This window comes from Acinonyx jubatus, chromosome E3, assembly GCF_027475565.1.
Source record: "Acinonyx jubatus isolate Ajub_Pintada_27869175 chromosome E3, VMU_Ajub_asm_v1.0, whole genome shotgun sequence".
Lineage (NCBI taxonomy): Eukaryota > Metazoa > Chordata > Mammalia > Carnivora > Felidae > Acinonyx > Acinonyx jubatus.
The window spans coordinates 38,855,160-38,876,549 of record NC_069398.1 but is presented as its reverse complement, the minus strand read 5'-3'; the positions used below and the strand labels follow the sequence as shown (position 1 = coordinate 38,876,549).

The 21,390-nt window shown below is 61.3% G+C and overlaps 5 protein-coding genes across 13 annotated transcripts; 2 read left to right on the top strand and 3 right to left on the bottom strand.

Moving 5' to 3' along the window:
- Window positions 1–6: 6 nt before the first annotated feature.
- THOC6 (THO complex subunit 6) lies at window positions 7–3,045 on the bottom strand. 2 transcript variants are annotated; one of them, XM_027043426.2, is made up of 13 exons: window positions 2,904–3,045; window positions 2,000–2,115; window positions 1,830–1,894; window positions 1,634–1,737; window positions 1,516–1,553; window positions 1,384–1,432; window positions 1,189–1,260; window positions 995–1,097; window positions 844–893; window positions 693–755; window positions 482–592; window positions 261–395; window positions 7–176 (listed from the first exon to the last, which is right to left on the bottom strand). In XM_027043426.2, exons 1-13 carry the CDS (start codon window positions 2,940–2,942, stop codon window positions 96–98), a joined length of 1,026 nt encoding a protein of 341 aa, XP_026899227.1. In that variant the 5' UTR covers window positions 2,943–3,045; the 3' UTR covers window positions 7–95. The 2 variants fall into 2 exon arrangements, with proteins under 2 accessions (XP_026899227.1, XP_026899226.1); XM_027043425.2 differs by having other exon boundaries at window positions 2,774–2,914.
- A 262-nt stretch (window positions 3,046–3,307) lies between these two features.
- Window positions 3,308–4,643, top strand: HCFC1R1 (host cell factor C1 regulator 1). 3 transcript variants are annotated; one of them, XM_015076507.3, is made up of 4 exons: window positions 3,309–3,440; window positions 3,741–3,797; window positions 3,911–4,036; window positions 4,266–4,643. In XM_015076507.3, exons 1-4 carry the CDS (start codon window positions 3,346–3,348, stop codon window positions 4,399–4,401), a joined length of 414 nt encoding a protein of 137 aa, XP_014931993.1. In that variant the 5' UTR covers window positions 3,309–3,345; the 3' UTR covers window positions 4,402–4,643. The 3 variants fall into 3 exon arrangements, with proteins under 3 accessions (XP_014931994.1, XP_014931993.1, XP_014931992.1); XM_015076508.3 differs by lacking the exon at window positions 3,741–3,797 and having other exon boundaries at window positions 3,308–3,440; XM_015076506.3 differs by lacking the exon at window positions 3,741–3,797 and having other exon boundaries at window positions 3,310–3,440; window positions 3,848–4,036.
- A 244-nt stretch (window positions 4,644–4,887) lies between these two features.
- On the bottom strand, window positions 4,888–7,038 carry TNFRSF12A (TNF receptor superfamily member 12A). The gene is made up of 4 exons (XM_027043428.2): window positions 6,878–7,038; window positions 5,997–6,101; window positions 5,617–5,751; window positions 4,888–5,531 (listed from the first exon to the last, which is right to left on the bottom strand). The coding sequence occupies exons 1-4, from the start codon at window positions 6,969–6,971 to the stop codon at window positions 5,476–5,478; spliced, it is 390 nt and encodes a 129-aa protein (XP_026899229.1). The 5' UTR covers window positions 6,972–7,038; the 3' UTR covers window positions 4,888–5,475.
- A 94-nt stretch (window positions 7,039–7,132) lies between these two features.
- On the top strand, window positions 7,133–10,734 carry CLDN6 (claudin 6). 6 transcript variants are annotated; one of them, XM_053213327.1, is made up of 3 exons: window positions 7,822–9,177; window positions 9,430–9,545; window positions 9,678–10,734. In XM_053213327.1, the coding sequence occupies exons 1-3, from the start codon at window positions 9,114–9,116 to the stop codon at window positions 10,116–10,118; spliced, it is 621 nt and encodes a 206-aa protein (XP_053069302.1). In that variant the 5' UTR covers window positions 7,822–9,113; the 3' UTR covers window positions 10,119–10,734. The 6 variants fall into 6 exon arrangements, with proteins under 6 accessions (XP_053069301.1, XP_014931988.1, XP_053069302.1 ...); XM_015076500.3 differs by having other exon boundaries at window positions 7,823–9,177; window positions 9,430–9,584; XM_053213326.1 differs by lacking the exon at window positions 7,822–9,177 and adding an exon at window positions 7,133–7,437 and having other exon boundaries at window positions 9,430–10,734.
- Window positions 10,735–10,944: 210 nt separating this feature from the next.
- Window positions 10,945–15,959, bottom strand: CLDN9 (claudin 9). Its single transcript, XM_015076498.3, has one exon. It carries the CDS (start codon window positions 12,111–12,113, stop codon window positions 11,460–11,462), a length of 654 nt encoding a protein of 217 aa, XP_014931984.2. The 5' UTR covers window positions 12,114–15,959; the 3' UTR covers window positions 10,945–11,459.
- Between the last annotated feature and the right edge of the window lie 5,431 nt (window positions 15,960–21,390).

Genomic DNA, 21,390 nt, shown 5'->3' with positions numbered 1-21,390 from the left:
ATGGAAGAATAGCCTGAAATTTTATTTGGTAAAAAAAAAAAGGAAAAAAGAAAAAGCACTCCAGATCCCTGGGACAGAGGGGGCGTTGCCAGAGATCAGAAAGACAGGGAGAAGGCACGGTAGCCCAGATTGGTGAAGACATCCACCCGGCAGCTGTTACCTGCGGCTGTCAGGACCTGGAAGCAAGAGCGGGGGTGACTGGCCTGTCCACACACATGCCCCTTCCCCCCTGCCCCCGCATAGCCCCCTGCAGGACCCACCTTGCACTCGGGGGCTGCTGGCTGCTGGTTGAGACTGAGGCTGAGCAGCCCTGGGGAGGAGCCAGGCACCTGGGCCTTGAGTTCCCCACTCAGCTGCCACTGGTTGACACAGCGACCCTGGCCCGCGGACAGAATCTGTGGAGGGCGGAGAGAGGAGTCGGGGGTCAGGACTGGAGAGGGGAACCGGGCACAGGTAGCAGAAGCAAGACAGAGGGCCTCACCAGGTCCTGGTAGAAGGTGACGTGTTTCTGTGGCGCCCGCATGGGGAAAACGGTGGTGGGTGTGGAGGATCGGAGGTGCCAGAGGGTGAGTGCTGGGCCTCCTCCACAGACCTGAGCAGAAAGGCGAGGTGTCCCCAGCCGCCGTGAGCCATAGGCCCTCTGCTGGCAGGGCCCGGAATTGTCACCCCATTCTGGACTTTGCCCTGCTCACCATCCAGTCTGAGTCAGTAGCCAAACAGCCGATCCAACGCCCATTGTGGGGCCTGGAGCACTCCTAGGAGGGAGGAGGAGGGAGAAGGAGATGAAGACACGTGGGATGCCCAGGAAGCGGAGGGGAGGACAGGGCATGGGGCACGCCTCACCTCGTGCTTATAAACCTCGATGGTCTGGACTTCCTGGGCTGAGCGCAGGTCTGTGGGGGGTGGGGGGTGAGGGGTGGGGGAAGACTCTGAGAAACACCCTGCCCTCCCCCATCTCCCTCACCACCACCTTTCCCTCCAACCTGACACTAACCCCAAAGTCGCACGGTTCCATCTTCACCGCCCGACAGGACCTCGGGGCTCCGCTCCCGCAGCGCCAGGCAGTGGATATAGTCTGTGTGGCCCCGGAGGGCCCGCTGCAGGAAGAGGGCCAGCGTCAGGAGATCCAGGAAGACTGCCCCTGCTAGCATCCAGCCCTGACCACCCCAGCTCCAGGGCCCCACTCACTGTGAAGGTCCCCGTCTCAAGGTCCATGGTGTGCAGCTGACAGTCTCCCCCTGCCAGAATGAGAGAATTCTCCTGTGGAAGAAGGCAGGGTGGAATTGCAAGTTCAATGTAGACCCGGGACAGGGAGAGGGAAAAGGTTTAAAGTCTGGGCCAAGAACAGCGTGGGGTAGAGCTCCAGTCACAAAGGGCTCGGACCTTGGGGACCAGAAGCAAAGCATTGATCTCAGGCACTTCTAGGCTGGTCCTGCGAGAGAGAAAGCGAGGTCAGCTCTGGTGAGCCAGTACCTTCACCCCCAAGTGCCTTCTGCCCACGTGGCCCTAGCTCACCTGTACGGGGGCTGACGTCGCCAGAGCTCCTTACAGCCCTTCATGGAGGGAAACACCGTATGTCAAAGGTTCTCTGGGCCTGGGCAACCCAGCCTTTCCCCAGCTCCACACTCCTTACCTTCTTGAGGATCTCTGCCCAGAGCCAGGCTTTCACCTCTCCATCCCCGGCACTGAGCAGATGTCGATCCGTGGAGACCATGCAGTAGACGGGCCCGTCATGGGCTAGATGGAAATGCAGAACTTGAGTGACGCTGTCCTGTTTCCCTCCTCCATTCCGGGGGGTTCCCTAACCCACACTCAATGGCTGCACCCACCTTGGAATGTCACCACGGGCTTCTTACTTTCCTCTTTGGCCTCGGAGCTCAAAGCGGCAGACAGACTGAAGGGAGAGGGGAGGGGGGGCCTGAGAGCCAGAAGCAGGGGCACCAGTCTCAGGGGGGAACGAGCGCTAGAGCTACTGGGCGGGGGAAGCAGGGGTGAGTACCTGAAGATGGCTATCTGCCCGTAATTGTTGCCAGCTGCCAGGAACTTGCCGCAGGGTGAGACACTCTGGGAGAAAATGGTCATGTGCAGCCGCTGCAGGGCCTGAAACACTTCGATCTGTGGAGAGAGGCTGCATGAAGGCTGCCTGGGACATCTGGGCCGGGGACTCCAACTCCTTCCTGCTGCCCCTGCCGCCTGTCCGGCCCCCCCACTGCCCAGGGATCTGAGGCCTCCTTTGAGGCAACCCACCAAGTGGGTCCCAGGGGTTGCTTCAAGAGGGTGACGAAGTGGGCAGTTGAGGTGGGACGTCTACCAGTACCTTGAGCAAGCACCCAGCCTGGCTTCCAAGGTTCCTCAACTGTCAAATGGAGCTCAAGGAGACTTTGTCACAACTGTCTGAGCTACCGTATCTATAACTTCGCACAGCGCTGCCTCATTAAAAGCGCTTAAAAAGTGGTTCCATTGTCCCAAGACAGAAAAACACACAGACTTCTGATCCCTACTCTCTGGCTTTTTTTTTTTTTAATGTTTGTTTATTTTTGAAAGAGAGAGAGAGACAGAATGAGAGCAGGGGAAGGGCACAGAGGGAGACACAGAATCCGCAGCAGGCTCCAGGCTCTGAGCTATCAACTCCGAGCCCCAAGAGGGGCTCGAACTCACCAACCGTGAGATCATGACCTGAGCTGAAGTGGGATGTTTAACCGACTACGCCACCCAGGCGCCCCCCCCCCCACCAGAACTTTCATGTTAGGCGCCTAAAAGGTTGCCCGGTTACCTTCCCGCCCGCGGGTCTGAGTCCGAGTCCCGCGCAGAACAGGGCTGAGGGCATGACTCCTTGCCTGCCCCTTCCGAGCCGGGCCTGGACTACAAACCCCAGAAGGCACCGCGCATCACGCCCGCCTCACCTGACCCAGAGGTACTGCGTGTGGCACAGTTCGCTCCATCGCGAGAACTACAAATCCCAGAGTGCTCCGCGCGACGCAGCTTCACGAGTCTGGACGTGCCCGCGAGCGGTTGCCCCTCGCGGAGCCGCACAGCCTCAACACGGTTCGTCGGCCCGGCGCGAAGGCGGCCGCCGCGTGTTACCCCGAGCCCCAGGAGCCCAGGGACCGCCGCGAAGATCGCCAACACTAAGTGGCGACCACCGCAGCCCCGCTACGCCAGATCCCCTCCCCCACCCCGCGGAGCAGACCCGCCTTCCAGCCGCGCGTCGCTCGTCCTCCGCGCCTGCGTAGAACCTCGCCGCTGCGCGCGCCTAAAGCCACGCCCCCCGTGCTGGACCACGCCCTCTGAGGCTCCGCCCTGTCGCCCGGATCCCACCCTCTGCCCGCAGGACCCCGAACCCAAATGATCCTACAGCAGCCCCTGGAGCGAGGCCCCCCAGGTCGGGCCCAGCGCGACCCACGGGCCGCGTCGGGGACGTCCCGAGGCCAGGACTTGAGGTGTGTGTAGGGGCGCTGGGTGGGCCAGGCCCAGGGGCTCAGGACCTTTGGCTGGAGGCTCTGGAGTGGTCTGCAGGATGACAAGCGGTGGGGCGAGTCGTCAGGGCTTGGGCATAGGCTGAGACTGGGCTGAGAGGTCTGAAGCAGGCTGCTGGATGGCCTGGGAGAGGGGGGTGACTTAGGTGTCAGCTGAGACAGAGGTGGGCTGGGGCCTCCTGGCTTACACTGCAGGCGCAGGAGAGCAGATCCTGGGGATGGGGCGAAGAGGGTGGGGTGCACCTGGTTTTCTTTTCTTCCCAGCTCCCCTCTCCAAGGAGCTGTGCCCATGAGCACCAAGCGGCGCCTGGAGGAGGAGCAGTGAGTTTGGGGACAGGGAGGGACTCCCAACAAGACCTCTGTCACCTTAGGTCCCCATCAGACTGCTGCTCATGTGAGTATCCTAGCCTGCCTGTCTCCCCGTCTCCCCCCAGGGAGCCCCTGCGCAAACAGTTCCTTTCTGAAGAGAACATGGCCACCCACTTCTCTCGACTCAGCCTACACAATGACCACCCTTACTGCAGCCCCCGCATGGCTTTCCCATCTCTGCCCCCACTAAGGTAGGCACCATCCACCGTCTGGGCCTTCTGGAAGATCACACCCGATCTTTGGAGCCAGTCTCTAGGCCTGCCTCATCCTGCTATTTTTAGCTTCTAGCCAACCTCTGTTGTTTCCCATCTTGGCTCCTTGGAAGGTGCTGGCAGCCCACGAGCTCCTGGGGACCTGGACCCGGTGGGAGGTGGCTCTTCCAGACCAGCCTCAGCCCCATGCTGCTATTTCCTTTTCCAGGAGTCCTTGCTCTGAGCTGCTTCTCTGGCGCTACCCTGGGAACCTGATCCCCGAGGCGCTCCGGCTGCTGAGGCTAGGGGATGCCCCCACCTCCCACTACCCTGTGACCCAAGCTGGAGAGATAATGGAGCTCTGAGTGCTGGTGGGAAGATCCCTGCCTATCTTCCGTCTTCCCAAAACCGAGAAGACCAGCATCCCCACTAAGGCACCAGCTGTCCTGCTTATTCTCCAGACCAGGCCTCTGGGCCACAGGACCTACCCCCAACAGAGGAGGACACTGAACCCCACGGAGCCCTGGGCCGGGAGGGGCAGGAGGAACCAGAGCATGGGAAGGGAGGCATTCCCCTCCGGAGAACCGAATAAAGATTGCCGAGCAACTGAAGGCGTCAGTCTGGAACCCTGGGGCCTTTGGGAAGGAAGGTGGGAAGACTGGGGTGCTGGATGCTTAGGGTTTCTCAAAAATCTTCCCTGGAAAACGGTCAGGGCCAGGCCAGGTCCTGGCAGGCTGGGCTCAGGCATTGAGAATGTGTGAGTCAGAGCCTCACCCCCGCCCCCGCGGCTGACTCACTCCTCCCTCCAGCTCTGGGAAGTCGGGCTGGGGATCGTGCCACTCTCCAAACCATTTAAAGTTATAGATTCTTTTATTAATAAATTCTCCCTCCCCTCCAAACGCTCTCCCCAAAATAAATACTCCCCCCCTCTTTGGGGGTGGGGGGGACAGTGTCTTAGGGCCAGCCCCCCTAGAGGGCCAGCCCCCTAGTGTTAGCAACAGGTCCCTGACCCCCCAGGCAGAGACCCTGTGGTGGAATTTCAGTACATCTGAGTTGGTGGGGCCTCGTGGTGTCTGGCCCTCGGGTCAGCCTGGCCCTCAGGCCCTGGGGGTGGAGGGAGGGACCCTTTGTGCAAATGCTGCGGTTCCTCAGTGTCAGCTGTCTGGTGTGACCCAGCATGGGTCTCCTTTGCTGTCCTGGAGCCAGAGCCAGGGCAGTCAGACACCTTGGAAGCCTCCTCGGAAGCCTGGGCCCAGGCCTCGGGGAGGTGATTCACCAGTGCCCCATCCCTCCACACCCCTGCGGTTGGAAGAGTCTGGCTCTGGCTGTGTGTCGGGTGAGGGGCTGGCTCCAGAATGAATGAATGAATGGATGGATGGATGGATGGATGGATGAATGATGAGTGGGTGGGGCCTCCTGCTTGGCAGGGGCTCTCACTGTCACTGGATCAGTGCCACGCCAGGACAGCCCTCACCGCCGGTCTCCTCAATGGGGGCTGCAAAATAAGAAGAGGGGTGGTCAAGGGCAGGGGAGACGTCGAGGAGTGATGGGGAGTGTGCGGGCGGGCCTGGCACACTTACTAGTAAACTTCTCTCTCCTGCGGCACCGTCTCCAGACCAAGAAGCCAGAAAGCAGTCCCAGCACGAGGGCTAGGCTCAGAGCGCCCCCCAAGATGGGCCACAGTAGTGGGAAGGAGGCTGGAGGGGAAGCAGCGCCTGGGGGCGGAACTCCAAGTCAGACCTCGCCCCTCTCGGTACTAGCCCCGCCCCCTAGGTCCGAGCCCCAAGCCTTTACCCCACCTTGGCCCCTGCCCTGAACCCACCACTTTCCCACCCACCTCCCACCCACCCCCGCTTCCCGATTAATTCCTCAGATCTGAAGCACTGCACCCCTCTCCGCCCGGGCAATCCTCTCTCCCAGTCTGGGGTCCGCTCGCCTCCGGGCCCCGCCCCCCACTCACAGCCCAGGCAGAAGTCGCTGTGCGGTCGCGCCGGGCACGACGCGCAGTCCATGCACTTGTCGAGGTCCGCGCTCCAGGAGCTGCCGCGAGAGCAGGGGGTGGTGCCTGGGGAGGGGGCCGCGGGTCAGGCTGGGGCGGGGCACGGCTATTCTGGGGGCTGAGGTCAGGGTCTGTCGGCTCGAATAACGTGAGTCACCGGCGCCCTCCCCTCGCATTCCTCACAGGTGACCGCACGACCCGACCGGGACTCGGCAGCGCGGGGGAAAGGGGGGCATAGCGCGGGACGCTTGTGGGGGGGGTCAGGTCCCCCCACACAACCCCCCCGCAGCCGGCGGGTGACTCACTCCTGGGCACGGGGCCGAACCCCGGTCCCTCCCCCCACATAGCTGGGCACTGAAGTCACCGGATGGAAGGAGGTACCCCACATGGTATAGGGGGTACAGACCCCCGTGCCCTCGGCACCACCATCCCCCCACCCCGACTCTTCGGTCCCTGGGGCTAGACAGAACACGTATTGAACAGGCTGGGGGCGTGCCTTCCCACCGAACCAGACAACCCGCCCTCAAACTTTCTCCCTCCACTTCTGAGTCTGGACTTTTTAGGACAGAAGCACCCCACCCCACCTCACCGCTCCCCCCTCCCCCAGTTGAACGGTGGGGGGGGGGGGAACTGAGGCCTGGCCTGAGGATGAAGTTCGGAGCGGGATGAACCTCTCCTGGCCAGAAGCCCGGTGTCCGGAGACCACCTGACCGGGATCCCCACGTCCGCCTAGTACCGCCCAGATCGGCCCCGTTCTCTGGGTCCCCGGTGCCGGCTCCGCGATCCCCGGCGGGAGGCTCCCCCCGGCCTCCCGCGCAGCCCGGGCCCCGCGCCCGGCGTACCTGGCACTCGCTCCCCGGCCACGGCGCCCAGCAGGGCCAGCCCGAGCCCCAGCGCGAGGAGCCGCGGCAGCGGACGCAGCGGGCCGGAAACCATGGTGCGGGTCCGGCGGCCGCGGCCGTGTGTGCCCGCCGCGCGCGGGCCGGGGCGGACAGCAGCCACTCCGCCTCCACCCCCGCCTTCCGGGGCGGTCCCCTCGGCTCGGCCCGCCCAGCGCGGTCGGCTCCTGGACGCCCCGCCCCGCCCGGCCCGCTGAGGTCAGTCATTCGCTCAACAAACACAGCCTCCTGGCGCGAGCGGCTGGGACCCCCGCAGGGACGCAGCCCTGGCCCTGCCCTCTGGAAGCTGGAGTCCCGGAGACGTGTGCTGGCGGAATCGGACACGGAACAGCCCACCGCAGAGACACCTGCGGCTTTCCTAAGGTCCCCAGGGTATAATAACAACACCAAAATAATGATAATAATATGTCTTTAGTTTCTACCTTAGGACATAGTTACACAATAAAACGTGGGCTTCTTGCCTCCTTTTGGCCGAGTAGGAAACTGGAGCTTGGGAAGGTTAGGTGAGTTGCCGAGGTCACAGCGCTAGTAAGTAGCGGAGCCAAGAGCCACGCTCCGTTTGGCTCCACGCCCTGTGCCCCGACCCGCTGCGGGCCCGACGTTCGCCAGCTGAGGTCCCCGCACCCCGGGCCAGATGCGGGCGCAGCGGCCCCCGGCTCGAGCGACCCCAACTGACGAAGCTGGGATTCGCGCGCCCGCGGAGGTCCGGAATGGGGTCTCTGCCCCTCCCCGGGGCGGTGGTCCGGTGACGTCACTGCCTCTTTAAGACCCCCGCCTCCGCCCCCATCCGCACACTCGGCGGTTCCTACGAATCCCAGTGGACTTCTTTGCAGGTGAACCTGGGGGAAAGTGCGCGCGTTGGAGGGGAAGAGGCAGACTCCTCGAGGAGTGGGGTGCAGATGGCGTGGGTGGGGGTGCGTGTAGAGAACCCGGGCTGATCTGGCTGCGGCCACCGGGGCACAGCTCCTGGCCGGGGATCTGCACCGAAGCCGCAGAGATCAGGTCCCTCTGCAGCCGCGGAAGGGTTAAACGCCCCTCCCCCTCCCCCGGGACAAAGGCACCGAAACCCGGGCGCCCCTCCCCCACCTGCTCGCTCCCTGGGGCGGGGCTCCCCTCCCCCTCACCTACCGGAACCGACCCTGCTGCTCCCGCCGCCATTAAACCCTCCCCGCAGAGCGCCTCCCGGGCTGGGACCTGGCGACCCTTCCTCGGGCAGGACTCAGGAGGGAACTAGGGGTCGAGAGCGGGAGTGGGCGCCCTCGGACCAAGCCGAGTCCGCAGTGTGCGGAAAGAGAAGGGGTCGAGGGCAGAGGTAGGGTCTCGGAGGGGAGAGATGCCGGGTGCCTGGGCCGGCGTGGCCCCTGCGCTAACCGGGCCAGAGACCTGGAGGACTGACAGCGGGTTTGGGAAGAGCGCGGCCAGGTATGGCTGGGCGTGGGCGATGCAAATGAGGAGTGGACGGTCTGTCTGTCCTTGGGCCACACTGCTGGGGCCGGTCCTCAGTTCAACTCCAAACCGTGCGCGGCAACTTTGGGTAACGGAGAGCCAGAACAGGACCCTGAGCAGAACTGATCCCCCAGCCAGCCACAACGCCAAGTGGGATGCGAGGGGGGGCCGGGGCTGCGGCGGAGGAGCTGGTTCACTGGGCAGAATCCAAGGGTTTCAGGTCGTCTTAGGGAAGTTGAGTCCTTAGAGGATGGCATTTGGGGCAAGAACGCACAACAGAATGTCCCCCACCTTGGAGGTATGCTGACGGAACCCCTAGGGGAGGGCGGAAGAGCCCGGCCCGGGGCGCAGCCGGTAGCCCTGGGGAAGAAGCGCTTTTGGGTGAGAGGGTGGTATTTGTGGTTTTCACTGCCTCTGCCCCTCTGGGGTTTGACTGAGGCTGGACTGGGCCAACTGGGCCAGGCAAGGCGGGGAAGGGTGGGTCACCCGAGACACAAACATGACCACCTGCCTGGGGGGATGGAACCGGGCTGGGGTGAGGAGTTTGTACACTGCTACTGGGTGGTTGGGAGGCAGCTTGGATCTCTAATCCTGATGTTGAAACTGACAGTTTTTTGAGCCTGAAACTCATGGCTAGCACCAACCCACCATCTGTGTGCCCTAAGGAAACGCCTGGAAATTGCTGTCTGATAAAATGTAGGAAAAGTGGCTGGGGCCATGGACTAGCATTGGTATGGGCTTTGTGTCTCATGTGCCCTCGAGACAGCCAGGACTGGGTTGCTTACTTTTTCGCTCTTGTAAGTCAACGGCAATCCCAAAGCCGGTGGGAGGTGGGGGGGCAGGGGTGGAGGGAACTGATGCTAAAGCGTTAAGTGTTCGTTTTGGCCACGAGAAAATGAGGCTCAGAGAGTGTGCTTTGCCCCTGGTGTACTGATTCCCAGGGTTTGTGTTCCCAGGGGCCACGGCATGTGGCATGAAGAGTTAGCATGGGAACAAAGGGTCTGGACCTGCCTGTCTTAACAGCAGTCTCCTTGCGTCCCCCAACGTAGCTCCTCTCAGCCTCAACCTCGCCATGGCTTCCGCTGGCCTGCAAATCCTGGGGATCATCCTGACGCTGCTCGGCTGGGTGAACGCCCTGGTGTCCTGTGCCCTGCCCCTGTGGAAGGTGACCGCCTTCATCGGCAACAGCATCGTGGTGGCCCAGGTGGTGTGGGAGGGGCTGTGGATGTCCTGCGTGGTGCAGAGCACGGGCCAGATGCAGTGCAAGGTGTATGACTCCCTGCTGGCGCTGCCCCAGGACCTGCAGGCCGCCCGTGCCCTCTGCGTCGTCGCCCTCCTGTTGGCTCTGCTCGGGCTGCTGGTCTACCTCGCGGGAGCCAAGTGTACCACCTGCGTGGAGGACAAGGACTCCAAGGCCCGTCTGGTGCTTGTCTCTGGGATCATCTTTGTCATCTCGGGTGTCCTGACCCTTATCCCTGTCTGCTGGACCGCCCACACCATCATCCGGGACTTCTACAACCCTTTGGTGGCCGAGGCCCAAAAGCGGGAGCTGGGGGCCTCCCTCTACCTGGGCTGGGCAGCCTCTGGTCTTTTATTGCTGGGGGGGGGGCTGCTGTGCTGCACATGCCCCTCGGGGGGGGCCCGGGGCTCAAACCATTACATGGCCCGATACTCCGCCTCTGCCGCACATGGCACCTCTCAGGGTCCCTCCGAATACCCCGCTAAGAATTATGTCTAATTCCGGTAGGGGAGCGGGGACTCCCTTGACAGCGGAGTCTAACTTCCTGAGCCGGAGACGTGGAGATGGTGATCCAGACAGCTTTGGGTGGTTTTTTATCTTTTTTGGGGGGGAGGAGCAGGGGGAGTGGTATTTTTAAAACTCAGTTGGTAACTCGACCAAGAAACTCAGCATCTCTCTTGGGCTCTGCTGCTGGTGCGTCTCACCTTTGGATGATGGAGCCAAGGAGGTGATGCTTCACAGTTTCTGGATCTTTCTCCACCCCGGACATCCCCATCTCGGAGGCCAACCCGCAGCCGCGGGCCAGCGTGAAGGCTGCCTGCTGTTCAGATGCTTGCAGCCTGTCCCCAAGAGTCCCTCCTTAGTGGTGGGTCCTCTGAACCCCCAGGGGCTCCTGAGCCTCAGGTAGCCCGCCCTTAGAAGAGCGGGCGGTTTAAGTTACCAAAGAACCACCCACCTCCAAGTGTTCTGACCTCTGGCTCCTCTACCCTGAGTCCTGCCCCAGCTGTGCCCTAGACCACCTCCCCCGCCCCCCTCTGGCTCACCTTCAGCCCCTGCATGCTTCTGTCACGCCCCTCCCGCCCCCCACAGTTTTTGTTAAATAAAGCTCGTCTTATTTTGTCCCTTGCCTTGGGTGTTGCTGGGGGGCTGTTGAGAGCCAGCCCGGCAGGGGGAGAAGGTGGGTGCAAGTGGCTCATCTTTCTCACCCTCACACCTCGCGTGGTGAGTGAAGGTACCCACGGGAAACGTCCTGGAGCGGGCCTTGGACTGACAGTCCCAGGAAGGCCACCCGGTCTTCCCTGCCTGACCACAGATCAGAAGAATCCAAGGTACAAATGCTGTTTATTCCCTACTGGCAGGGGGGAGTAGAGGGTGGGGTGAGGGGCTGGGCCTCCGGGCCTGAACTTCTGGGTGCAGGTGGTGGCCAGCTGGAGGGGACCCGCGCCAGGGCAGGGATCCCTTCCTCATTTTGGAACCAAGGAGCTGCTGCCCTTCAGGTGAGGGGCAGGCTCCTGGGGGCAGGGGTGGCCTCAGGAAGAGGAGTGCCAGCCGGAGTCCTGGACCAGAAGAAGACAGATTGTGATGGGAGGTGGGGGCAGGCCAGCGTCGCTCTGCCTAGGTGGAGGAAACAAGAAGGCGTGGGCCCCCCCGCCCCCGCAGAAAAGGGTCTGGACTCTTACGGGCCAGCTGGCCACACCTCTGGAGCCAGACCTGACTGGAGCTTCTGGAGAGCGGGTTTCGCCAAGGGAAGGGGTTGATGTCGGGGGGCAAGGGTTGCCACAGGGCATCCGGCACAAGGTCAGGGCTCTGAGCAGCGGGCTTCCGGGGACGCTCTCCGCCTCATACGTAGTCCCTCTTGTCCAGCCCGGACGCACCTGAGCGGGAGGGGATGGAGTAGCCCAGCCTGGGTCCTCGGGGCCGGTCGATCTGGGGTGGGGGGCACGTGCAGCAGAGGAGCCCCCCGCCCAGCATGAGCAGAGCGGCGGCGGCCCAGCCCACGTAGAGGGAGGCCCCCAGCTCCCGCTTGAGGGCCTCGGCCACCAGGGGGTTGTAGAAGTCCTGGATGATGGCGTGCGCGGTCCAGCAGACCGGGATGAGCACCAGGATGCCCGAGAGGAGGAGGAGGACCCCTGCGGTGAGCACGATGCGGGCCTTGGCACCTTCGTCCTCCACGCAGGTGGTGCACTGGGCCCCCGTGATGGCCACCAGCAGCCCGAGCAGAGCCAACAGGAGGGCGATGACGCAGAGGGCGCGGGCGGCCTGCAGGTCCTGGGGCAGCGCCAGCAGGGAGTCATACACCTTGCACTGCATCTGGCCCGTGCTCTGCACCACGCAGGACATCCACAGCCCCTCCCACACCACCTGGGCCACCACGATGCTGTTGCCGATGAAGGCGGTCACCTTCCACAGGGGCAGGGCACAGGACACCAGGGTGCCCAGCCAGCCCAGCACGGCCAGGGTCATGCCCAGGAGTTCAAGGCCGGCTGATGCCATCTGTCCCCTCAGGTCTTCTTAACCCTAGACGGCCCGCTTGACTCACTGGGGTACGTCAGGTGCTGCCAGGTGGGGGTCTCGGTGCCCAGAACGTGGGGAAGTCTGTGTCCTCGGCCAGGACCGTCCTCACATCTGTGGGCCTCTTGCAAAGCACCTCTCTGACCCTCACACGCACAAGTCAATCTCACAGTCTCACAGTCCCGCTCAGCGGAGTAGCGGTGTCCCTTCGAGGGGCCCGTTGCCCATCGGATGCCCGGCGGACGCTGCTCCTGCCACCCTGCAGGCACTCACGTCCCGGCGTCCCAGCTGCCGCCCGTCTGACCCGGCTTGCACAGACCCTCCCGACCCACCTTCGGGCTGAAGAGAGCCTTGTCCCTCCGGCAGGCACAGGTTCACGCCGAGCAGCACACCCGCTGTGGGTGTCACCTGGGGACTCGGGCCGGCTCCCAGACGCAGGCGGGGTTTTGAGGCCGAGGCAGGGGAGGGGCAGCAAAGCTGAGAGCGGTGAAGCCTGAGCTACAGGGAGTAGGCGGCGGGGGTGGGGTGGGGAGCCTGGGAGGCGGGACGGAGACCGGGAGCAGGGGGAGGAAAGAACATCCGGGCCGGTGGGAACACAGGGACAAAGGAAAGGGGAGACTGAGGACCGGCTGGGGAGTAAGGATTGGGGAGGGGTAACAGGCTCTGCACTGAGAAGCAGAGGCTCGGCGACCTTCCTGAGCCACCTCCTACTCCTCCCCCAGCCACCCCTTCTTGTCGTCTTTGCTCCCTGCGACCCCGTTTCACTCTACGTTGCAAACACGCCCAGATCCCCCAGTATCGCACACCCCCGCCCCTGTCCCCCTGCCCGCCGGGGACTCTCAGGAATCCGATCCGTCTCCAGTCTCAGCCCAGTGGCCCTGGCTGCTCCCAAGGGAGGGGCCCCGCCCGCACTGTTCCCCCGGCAACAGGTGCCGGCGCCCAGCTCAGGTGGCATCGCCCAGGCAACGGCCTAGAACCCCCCCCCCACTTCAACCTCAGCTCAGGTGTGCCCTTCCCACCCCCCACACTGAAACTGAGGGCTCAGCCGAGCTGCTGAAGGTCTCTAGTGGCAAAGGATGAAGGCGCTGTTGTGGAAGTTGGGGAGGGGCATGCAGGGGTCTGTGGGGTGAAGGGGGATGAGTAGTGGAGACAGGAGCCCAGGATGGGGGTGAAGCCCCACACCCCACTCTTTCCTGTGAGGAGCAAGTGATCACTCTGTCAGAGACACCACGGAGGAGGGCGAGGGGACGAAGCCTGCTCACCGTCTCCAGGAACAACGACCCGTCCTGAAGACCTCCTCGGTGCCTGTGACTCCTCTCGTGGGGGGCAGCCTGGGAGTCAGACTACAGCTCAAATCCTGCCCCCAACTAGGGACAGATTATGGAAGGCCAAGGTCCTTAACCTCCTTAGGACAAAGACCCCTGTGAGAAACCTCGTGGGACCCACAAACATGAGCCCCTCGTTTTGGGGGGGTGGTCATGAACTCCCTCAAGCCTCTTCCCGGCTGCTAGGAACTGAGGGAAGAGGAACAGGGGTGGGGAGCCTTCCTTCATAACGTTTCCTGGGGGGCTGGGAGGACTCTCCAAGGCAGAGCTGGGCCCTCACCTGGGACGGCCTCTCACCTCCACACCTCCTCCTGAGGGCCTTGGCCCGTCTGCCCCACAGGGAGGCACCCGTTGACTGCCCGCGGAGGCCGGGAGGGGGGGTGCTGGGACCAGGCCGGATCTAGCAGGGCCAACGTGGGGGGGGGGGCAGGCCTGCGAGGCCCCCACATACACCTGGGGGTGGCAGGCACTGGGTGCCTCTTCACCTGTTCAGTGGGACTTCGTTTACAAAGGATTTTAACTTCGAGCGGGTGCACTGCTTCTGGGGATGGGTTTTAGCATTTTTTAGAAGTTTATACTTTCATCAGATCTGCAAAAGGCTCAGTGACACAAAAAAGCTTGAGAGCCCCTCCCTCTAAAACAGAGACTGAAAGGGGTGCCTGGGTGGCTCAGTCACTTAAGCATCTGACTTCGGCTCAGGTCGTGATCTTGAGGTTTGTGGGTTCAAGCCCAGGGTCGGGCTCTGTGCTGACAGCTCAGAGCCTGGAGCCTGCTTCGATTCTGTGTCTCCCCCTCTCTCTGCCCCTCCCCCACTCATGCTCTGTCTCTCCCTCTGTCAAAAATAAAGAAACATTAATAAAATGGAGACTGAGGCCAGCGCCGATAAGTGGGCCGATGAGTGGGTCTGAAAGGTAGACGCTGGTGGCTAGAGTTTCCTCCACACCCTTGCTTCCCCACAGGTTCAGCTTTTCGGCCGGCTGGGGTGGGGAGGGGTGCTCCTCCCTTGTGAGGGGCCGACTTGGTGGCCAGGTGGACATGGTGGATGGGGGGGGGGGGGCAAGTGGTCAGAGCCCCCTGCAGGCTGTGATGGGCCTGGGGAATCGTGGGGTTTGTCCAGCTAATCCAGCCCTGGGGCCCTAGATTTCACAGGGTGGGCAGGGAGGGGTGACTGGTAAGAAGGGGAGGGGAGGGGTGGCTGAGAAGGACAAATAGAGGCAGGCATTCAGGGCCCAAGGAATCCAGCCACACAGGTTCCAGCAGGTGTCAGGAGGCAGCAGCAAGCCCAGGTATCGGAGGGGCCCGGCAACCCTCCCGCAGCGCCTGCGTCCTGGGCAGCCTGGCCGGGGGTCTTTCCCGTCCCTGGGCGCAGAGATAGCCTTGGCACAGTGAGACCCACCCAGCCCGGTTTGCCCGAGAGCCTGCAGTTGGGCCCGGCCTCCAGGACCCCCCAGTTTCACAGGCAGCTTTAAACCCCTGATGTTGTCACAGGGCCAGTGCGGGGGGGGGGGGGGGGGGGGGAGGGGGGAGCGCTGCACACATATCGTGCCCAGAGGTGGCACTGAGGACCCTAATTGTTTTAGATCCCAATTCTTCTTGGGCTCGACACGTCAACACTCAAGCACAAAGACCCACACACATGGGAGGTGAGTGCTCAGAGGCTGAAGACACCTCCAGACCAATGGGAACCAGACCCGTGGTGGGGGGCCCGGGGAAGCTTCAGCTTCCTCCCACCTAAGTCTACTCTTTTCCCCCTTTGAGAAGACAACGCACCTCCCCCCAAGGACTTTGGGGAGGTTAAAAGTGGGACGATCTGTCCGAGAGCAGGGAGGGGCCGAGAGGACGCCGGAGGTGGTCAGGGGAACCGCCCGCAGGAGGGGTGGGCAGCAAGGACGATGCCGGGGAGACCCCGGAAAGCGCTTCCCACCCTCAGCCCTCACTCAGGCGGGGTCTTGGGTCCCCAGGTCCACCCGGACTTGGTTGGATCCGAGAACCAAAGGGTTAAAGTTGGGGCCCAGCGGGGACTGTAGCTGGGGCCGGAATGTCATTGATATGGAGAGGTGGGGACTCCCTCGGCGCGGTTACCATCTCAAAGGCACTTCAACACATCCACTGGAATCTCCACCCCCACTGCCTCCGCCGGGGAAAGAGGTGGGGGAGGGAAAACTGCCCCAATATACTACTGTGGAGGGAAACTGAGGCACGGGGGTGTGTGGCCTGCCCCACTTGCTGCTTCGGTGGGTGGTAGAACTGGGCCCTATCTGTGTTCTCCGGAGGGCGGCTGGCGGGGCCGCTCAGGTGGGCGGAAGACACGCCGGCTTAGAGGGGGGAAGGGCGGGGGCGGGCTACCTTCAATCCTCCCCTCCACCAGGCTTTTGGAGGAAAGTGTGGCCCGAAGACAAAGACGGGAATGAAAGGTCAGAGGACCATCATGGGGCCAAGGAGAGCATGGGGGTGGGCACGGGGGCTGTACGGCCCAAGGACAGCATCAGCCTCTGCTTCAGAGGTGCCCAAGGCCCAAGGACAGCATCAGCCTCTGCTTCAGAGGTGCCCAAGGCCCCAGACTTTGTTAGGAGAAAGGCCAGATCCGCTGGCCACTGAACCAAAAAGGGGCAGATGAAGCCCGAGGTCGCATATCCGTCTTGCTGGGTTACTACCCCCATTTTACAGACCCAGAAACAAGGTGGGGGAATGGGGGGGCAGTGAGAACTTGGCCACATGTACTCCTGAGAAACAGGACCAGCCTGAAGGCATCCAGACCCTGGCCCAGAGCACAGTGTGGGGATGGGGGGGGGGGGGGGCTGAGCCAGGCCTCCCCGTGGCAGCACAGCAACCCGCATGCACCACCCCACCTACACCCTGCCGAGGTCCTCCCCTGCCTCCCCTCCCTCTCCCCGCTCCTGCGCCGGGAAGTCTCCGCAGAGAACCCGCACCTGGATCTGGTTACACCGGGAGCCACCGTCCACCCTGGGCGGCACCTTCACCGTGTCTGTCCCCGCCACAGAAGGCACCAGTTGTTCATCACCTGCTGTGGGCAGCTTAACGGAGCCCGGGCAGACCTCGATGGGCAAGTCACAACTGCAGTGATCTCCGGGGGGCCTCCCGGCTGTAAAACGAAGGGAGACGTCTGCCTTGCCCGCCCCCAGGATCACTACAAGAATTTGCCCAGGCAGCGAGCACCCCACACACCTTGGGGACCACTGTAGGTACCGACTTGGGACTAGAGTATTTTGTTAACAGCATCATGGCGGTTTCCCTTGTAAACCTGGTCAGACGCCATGGATTGGGTAGCAATTAACTTTATTTCTGTCGTAACCGTCAGCCTTCAAATAGCAGTCTTTATCCGTCTGGAGTTTAGAGGTGAGGGGGTTGCCCCTCACCTCACTGCTGTGTTCTTACAAAGAGTGGACATTCAGTCTTGTCCCTCCCATTGGTCTGATTCTCAGTGGAGAGGAGAAGAGAGCTCCAGGATGTGAAGAGAGCAAACCAGCAGGAATGGGAACACGGCCAGAATTCAAGACAAGGGCAGGGGAGTCATCATGAAGGTACCAGTGACTTTGGCTCCTGCCCAAGGACTCCAAGGGACAGCAAGGTTCAAGCAAGAAATAGGGTTTTAAATAGAGTGATAAGGGAAGCTGGGAAGACGGCTCTGAAGGTGGCCAGAGCCCCCAGCGACAGGCCACTACTGGTATAGAATGCATGGTGGCCCCCACACCATGTCCAGGTCTTAAGCCCTGGAACCTCTGCATTTGGCCTTAACTGGAAAAAGGGACTGGGTGGCTTAGTCAGTTAAGTGTCCAACTCTTGATTTTGGTTCTGGTCATGATCTGATCTCACAGTCCTGAGATTGAGCCCTGTGTCATGCTCTGTGCTGACTGCACAGAGCCTGCTTGGGATTCTCTCTCTCTCTAAAAAAATAAACAAGAGAAAAGAAAAAAAGAAAAAGACAAAAGGAAAGGAAAGAAAAGAAAAGGCCTTTGCAGCTGTAATTAAAGTAAAATAAATTAAAAACTTCAAGATGAGATCATTCTGTATTCAGGATGGGGCCTACATCCAATGACAGGTGTCAAAAGAGGAAAAAGAGGAAGATGTGAGACACAGACACAGGGTAAGGCCATGTGAAGACGGAGGCTGAGGCTGGAGGGATGTGGCCACAAGCTAAGGAACGCCAGGGGCTGCCAGGAGCTTGGAGACACAAGGAAGGATCCTCCCCTAGAGCCTTGGGAGGAAGGAGCACAGCCCTGCAATACCCTGATTTGGGGTTTCTGGTAAATTCGTTTTATTTTAAGCCATCCAATTAGTGGCGGCTTGCTGAAGCAGTCACAAGCAATTCATATACTGTCTTTTTTGCTAGTGGGTTCCAGGCTCTCAGAGGTTGCCCAAGGTCAAGTTGGCTTCCTGATACCACGCTCGAGTTGCTGTAGAAGAGCCCAATGAGATAGGACATCTGCCTGTTACCTGAGCCCAAGCCACCTGAGTAACAAAGGGAACTTTATTCTGAGTTGTACAGCCTGGGGAGAACCTGGCAGGGTGGGGGTGGAGGGGAGGGCAAGTAAAACGGGGACAGAATAGGGGCTTCCTTTCATGACTCACCTTGGGAGCCTTCCCATCCCTGGGGATGACCTAGGCCTTGCATGTGAGGCTGCTGCTCCAGGGCCCAGTATCGGTTGTCCATCAGCACCGCTGCTATTCTGGTGCATCCAGACCTGCACAATCCTTGGATCTCTTTCAGTCCAAAGTCTGACTCAAAGGGCACCTGGGTGGCTCAGTGGGTTAAGCGTCAGACTTCAGCTCAGGTCACGATCCCATGTTTGGTGAGTTTGAGCCCCGCGTCGGGCTCTGTGCTGACAGCTCAGAGCCTGGAGCCTGCTTCGGCTTCTTTGTTTCCCCCTCTCTCTGCTCCTCCCCTGCTCATGCTCTGTCTCTCAAAGATAAATAAACATTAAAAACAAGAAAAGAAAGTTGGACTCAAGGCTTGCAAGGCAGCAAGTTTCCCAGAAGCCATACACACGCAAAGGAACAGGACCTTAGTGATGACATCCAAACCCCTCACTTTATAAGGGAAAATGAAACACCTTGCATACCCAGTCAGAACATTTTGAAGTCTTGTTTTCATTTCAAGCCAAGCGCCGTGTGCCCCCTGTCCCCACCGCGCCGGATAAGCAGCCAACTTCTCTGCACAAGGTATGAGTTACATTCTCAAATAACCAGGCAAGAGGCTCGCTGTAGGGCAGTAGGGCAAAACGGAATAAAGACCCTATTCTTAAAACGAAGTTATTTTTAGACTTGCCCCTTCCACCCCAAACCTGGGCCTCTCCTCTGACACTGCCTCGCGCTTCCCCAGTCCAGGCTCTCACCGGCGCTTTCTCAATCTGCCAGATGCGAAGGCGGTGAGGGCGCCCAGCCCCGGTGTCCAGGCAGGACGGCCTACTCACCCGCCCGCAGCCCCTCGGGGTCCACGGCCTCGCAAGGGCCAGGCCATCAGCAGGGAGGCGACAGGAAGAGGTACGGCGGCGGCGTCCGCGGCGGCGGCGGAGGGAAGGCGGGCAGCAGCCAGGGGGCGCGGGGCGCGGGCGGCGCCAGCAGATTGGAGGGCGAAGGCCGCGCGGGCAGCGGCGGCAGCGGTTGCGGGGGCGGCTCAGCGACCAGGGGCGGGCGGCCGCGCGCGCCTACAGTCCCGGGCGAGGCGGCGACGGCGGCCTCGGGCAGCGGCGGCAGCGGCAGGTGCGCGGGCGGCGGCGCGGGCGCCGGTAGGCGCGGCAGGTCCTGCAGCGCGAGCGCGGCGGCGGGCGGCGCGGGCACGCAGGCCTCGGGAGGCAGCTCCGGCAGCACCAGATGGGCGCCGGGGCCCCAGGGTGCCAGCGGCTCGGGCCGCAGCGGAAGCGCGGGCAGAGGCGGCAGCTCCGCCAGGGCGAGCGCCGAGGGCGGCGGCGGCGGCGGCGTGGGGCTCAGGCCGGGCGGCAGGCCCGGCAGCGGCGGGTGCGGCAGGGACGGCACGGGCGGCGGGGTCAGCGACAGCGACGTGCGGGACCGACCCAGCCGCGAGTGGCCGCGGGCACGGACGAGCCGCGGGTTCGAGCGGGAGCGGGGGAGCCGCGCCGCCAGCTTGGCCGTCGCTGCGGCGCAGCGACCTCCTCTCTCCCCTACGGCGGCCACGCACCGCGCGGGGGCCGACCCGGCCAATCACGGGTCAGTGCGCTGGCGGCCTTCGCGTGCGTCCCGCCAGGTAGAACGAGCTGCTGTGGCGGCCAATCAGAGGCGGCAGCGCTCCCTGTCCGCGTCTCCTTTCAGCCCTCCCACGGTCTCAACCAATCACGGTGTCCCGCGGTGCCCTTGGCCCCACCCCCTGCTAGCCCCGAGACCAGGCGCTGCACACGCGCAGTTGGCGCCCCCACCTGGCCTCATCGTCGGCCGAGTCGCTACATTCCCGTGGCGGCCAACGAGGCGATAGGGCGGCCCTCCTGTTCCCGGGGTTTGCACTTAGCGGTCCCGGAACGAGGCGCGCCTGGACGTGGATCAAGACCAATGCAGATTTCAATTATCTTAAAGAAAAGAGAATTCAAAACTAAAATTTAGGGGTGGCCTAGTGACTCGGTTGTTTAAGCGGCTCACTCTTGATTTTGGCTCAGGTCATAATATCCCCCAACGATGAGACGGGAGTTCTGAGCGGAACTTTGTGCTGAACAAAGCAGCCTGCTTGGGATTCTCTCTCTCTGTCAAAATAAATATATTTAATATGCTTAAAGACTTAAAAAAAAAACCCGAAATTTGATGACATGTAGCATTTGCGTTATTGTTAAGATATGAATGATGGGTGGGTGACAATCAGAAACGAAGGGATGGTAACTCTCTTTAAAACTGAATATAGAAACGTTTATTAAAATATTAGATCATTTCTAGGTGAGAGGTGCGTGGGTGGTTCAGTTGATTGAGTGACTGACTCTTCATTTCCGCTCAGGTCATGATCTCGGCGTCATGGGTCTTCGCTGAGCATGGAGCCTGCTTGAGATTCTCTCTCTCTCTCTCTCTCTCTCTCTCTCTCTCTCTCTCCCTCTCCCTCTCTCTCTCTCTCCCCCCCCTTCCCTCTCTCCCTTCCTCTGTCCCTCGGTCGCTCGAGCTCACTCTCTCAAAATAAAAAATAAAAGCAAATCATATAGAAAAAAACATTTTGGGGGCCCTGGGTGGCTCATTCAGATAAGCATCCGACTTCAGCTCAGGTCATGATCTCATGGTTGGTGGGTTTGAGCCCTGCCTCGGGCTCTGTGCTGCTGGCTCAGAGCCAGGAGCTTGCTGGGGATTGTGTCTCCCTCTCTCTCCGTCCTTCCCCCACTTGTGTTCTCCCTCTCTTTCTCTCTAAAAAAATAAACATTAAAAAAATTTTTTTTTAAATTTCTAGGTGAGTTAGGCAGGATATCACTCAAGGACAGTGTGCTGGGCGGGCCCTGTGCCCAGATGTTAGCTTCCAATTCTTTGCTACTGTTAACAAAAAATCAACCGAGTCATTTTGAAGCTCTAACTGGCTTTAAGCGATTCGTGAATTGGATAGCATCGCATCCACCAAGTAGAAGGGAGCTGCAAGGAGTTGGGCAGAACGGAAGATTTTTACAGGAAGGAGGGTGAGGCAAGAAAGTTTAGCTAAAGAAAAGATTGTGACAGCAAGGTCACCTTCTCTTAGAGGGGAAGGGGGAGGAGGGGGGCAGAGGAGAATTAGGTAGATTACCTCATGTTCCTTCAGGTGGGGTGGTGAGGCCCATGTGACATTACCCCAGTAGTGCGGACTAGAAAATCCCCGACTGGCTAAGACTACGTTTCCCGGAGGGAGGTTGGTAAGGTAGGTAAGGTACTAAGCTCCCCTTTGGGGACTTGGCCTAAGTGGCCCCACCTGTAGCTTGTGGTTTCCTAACATCGGTAAAAAGATGTGATTTAGTGTATACCTT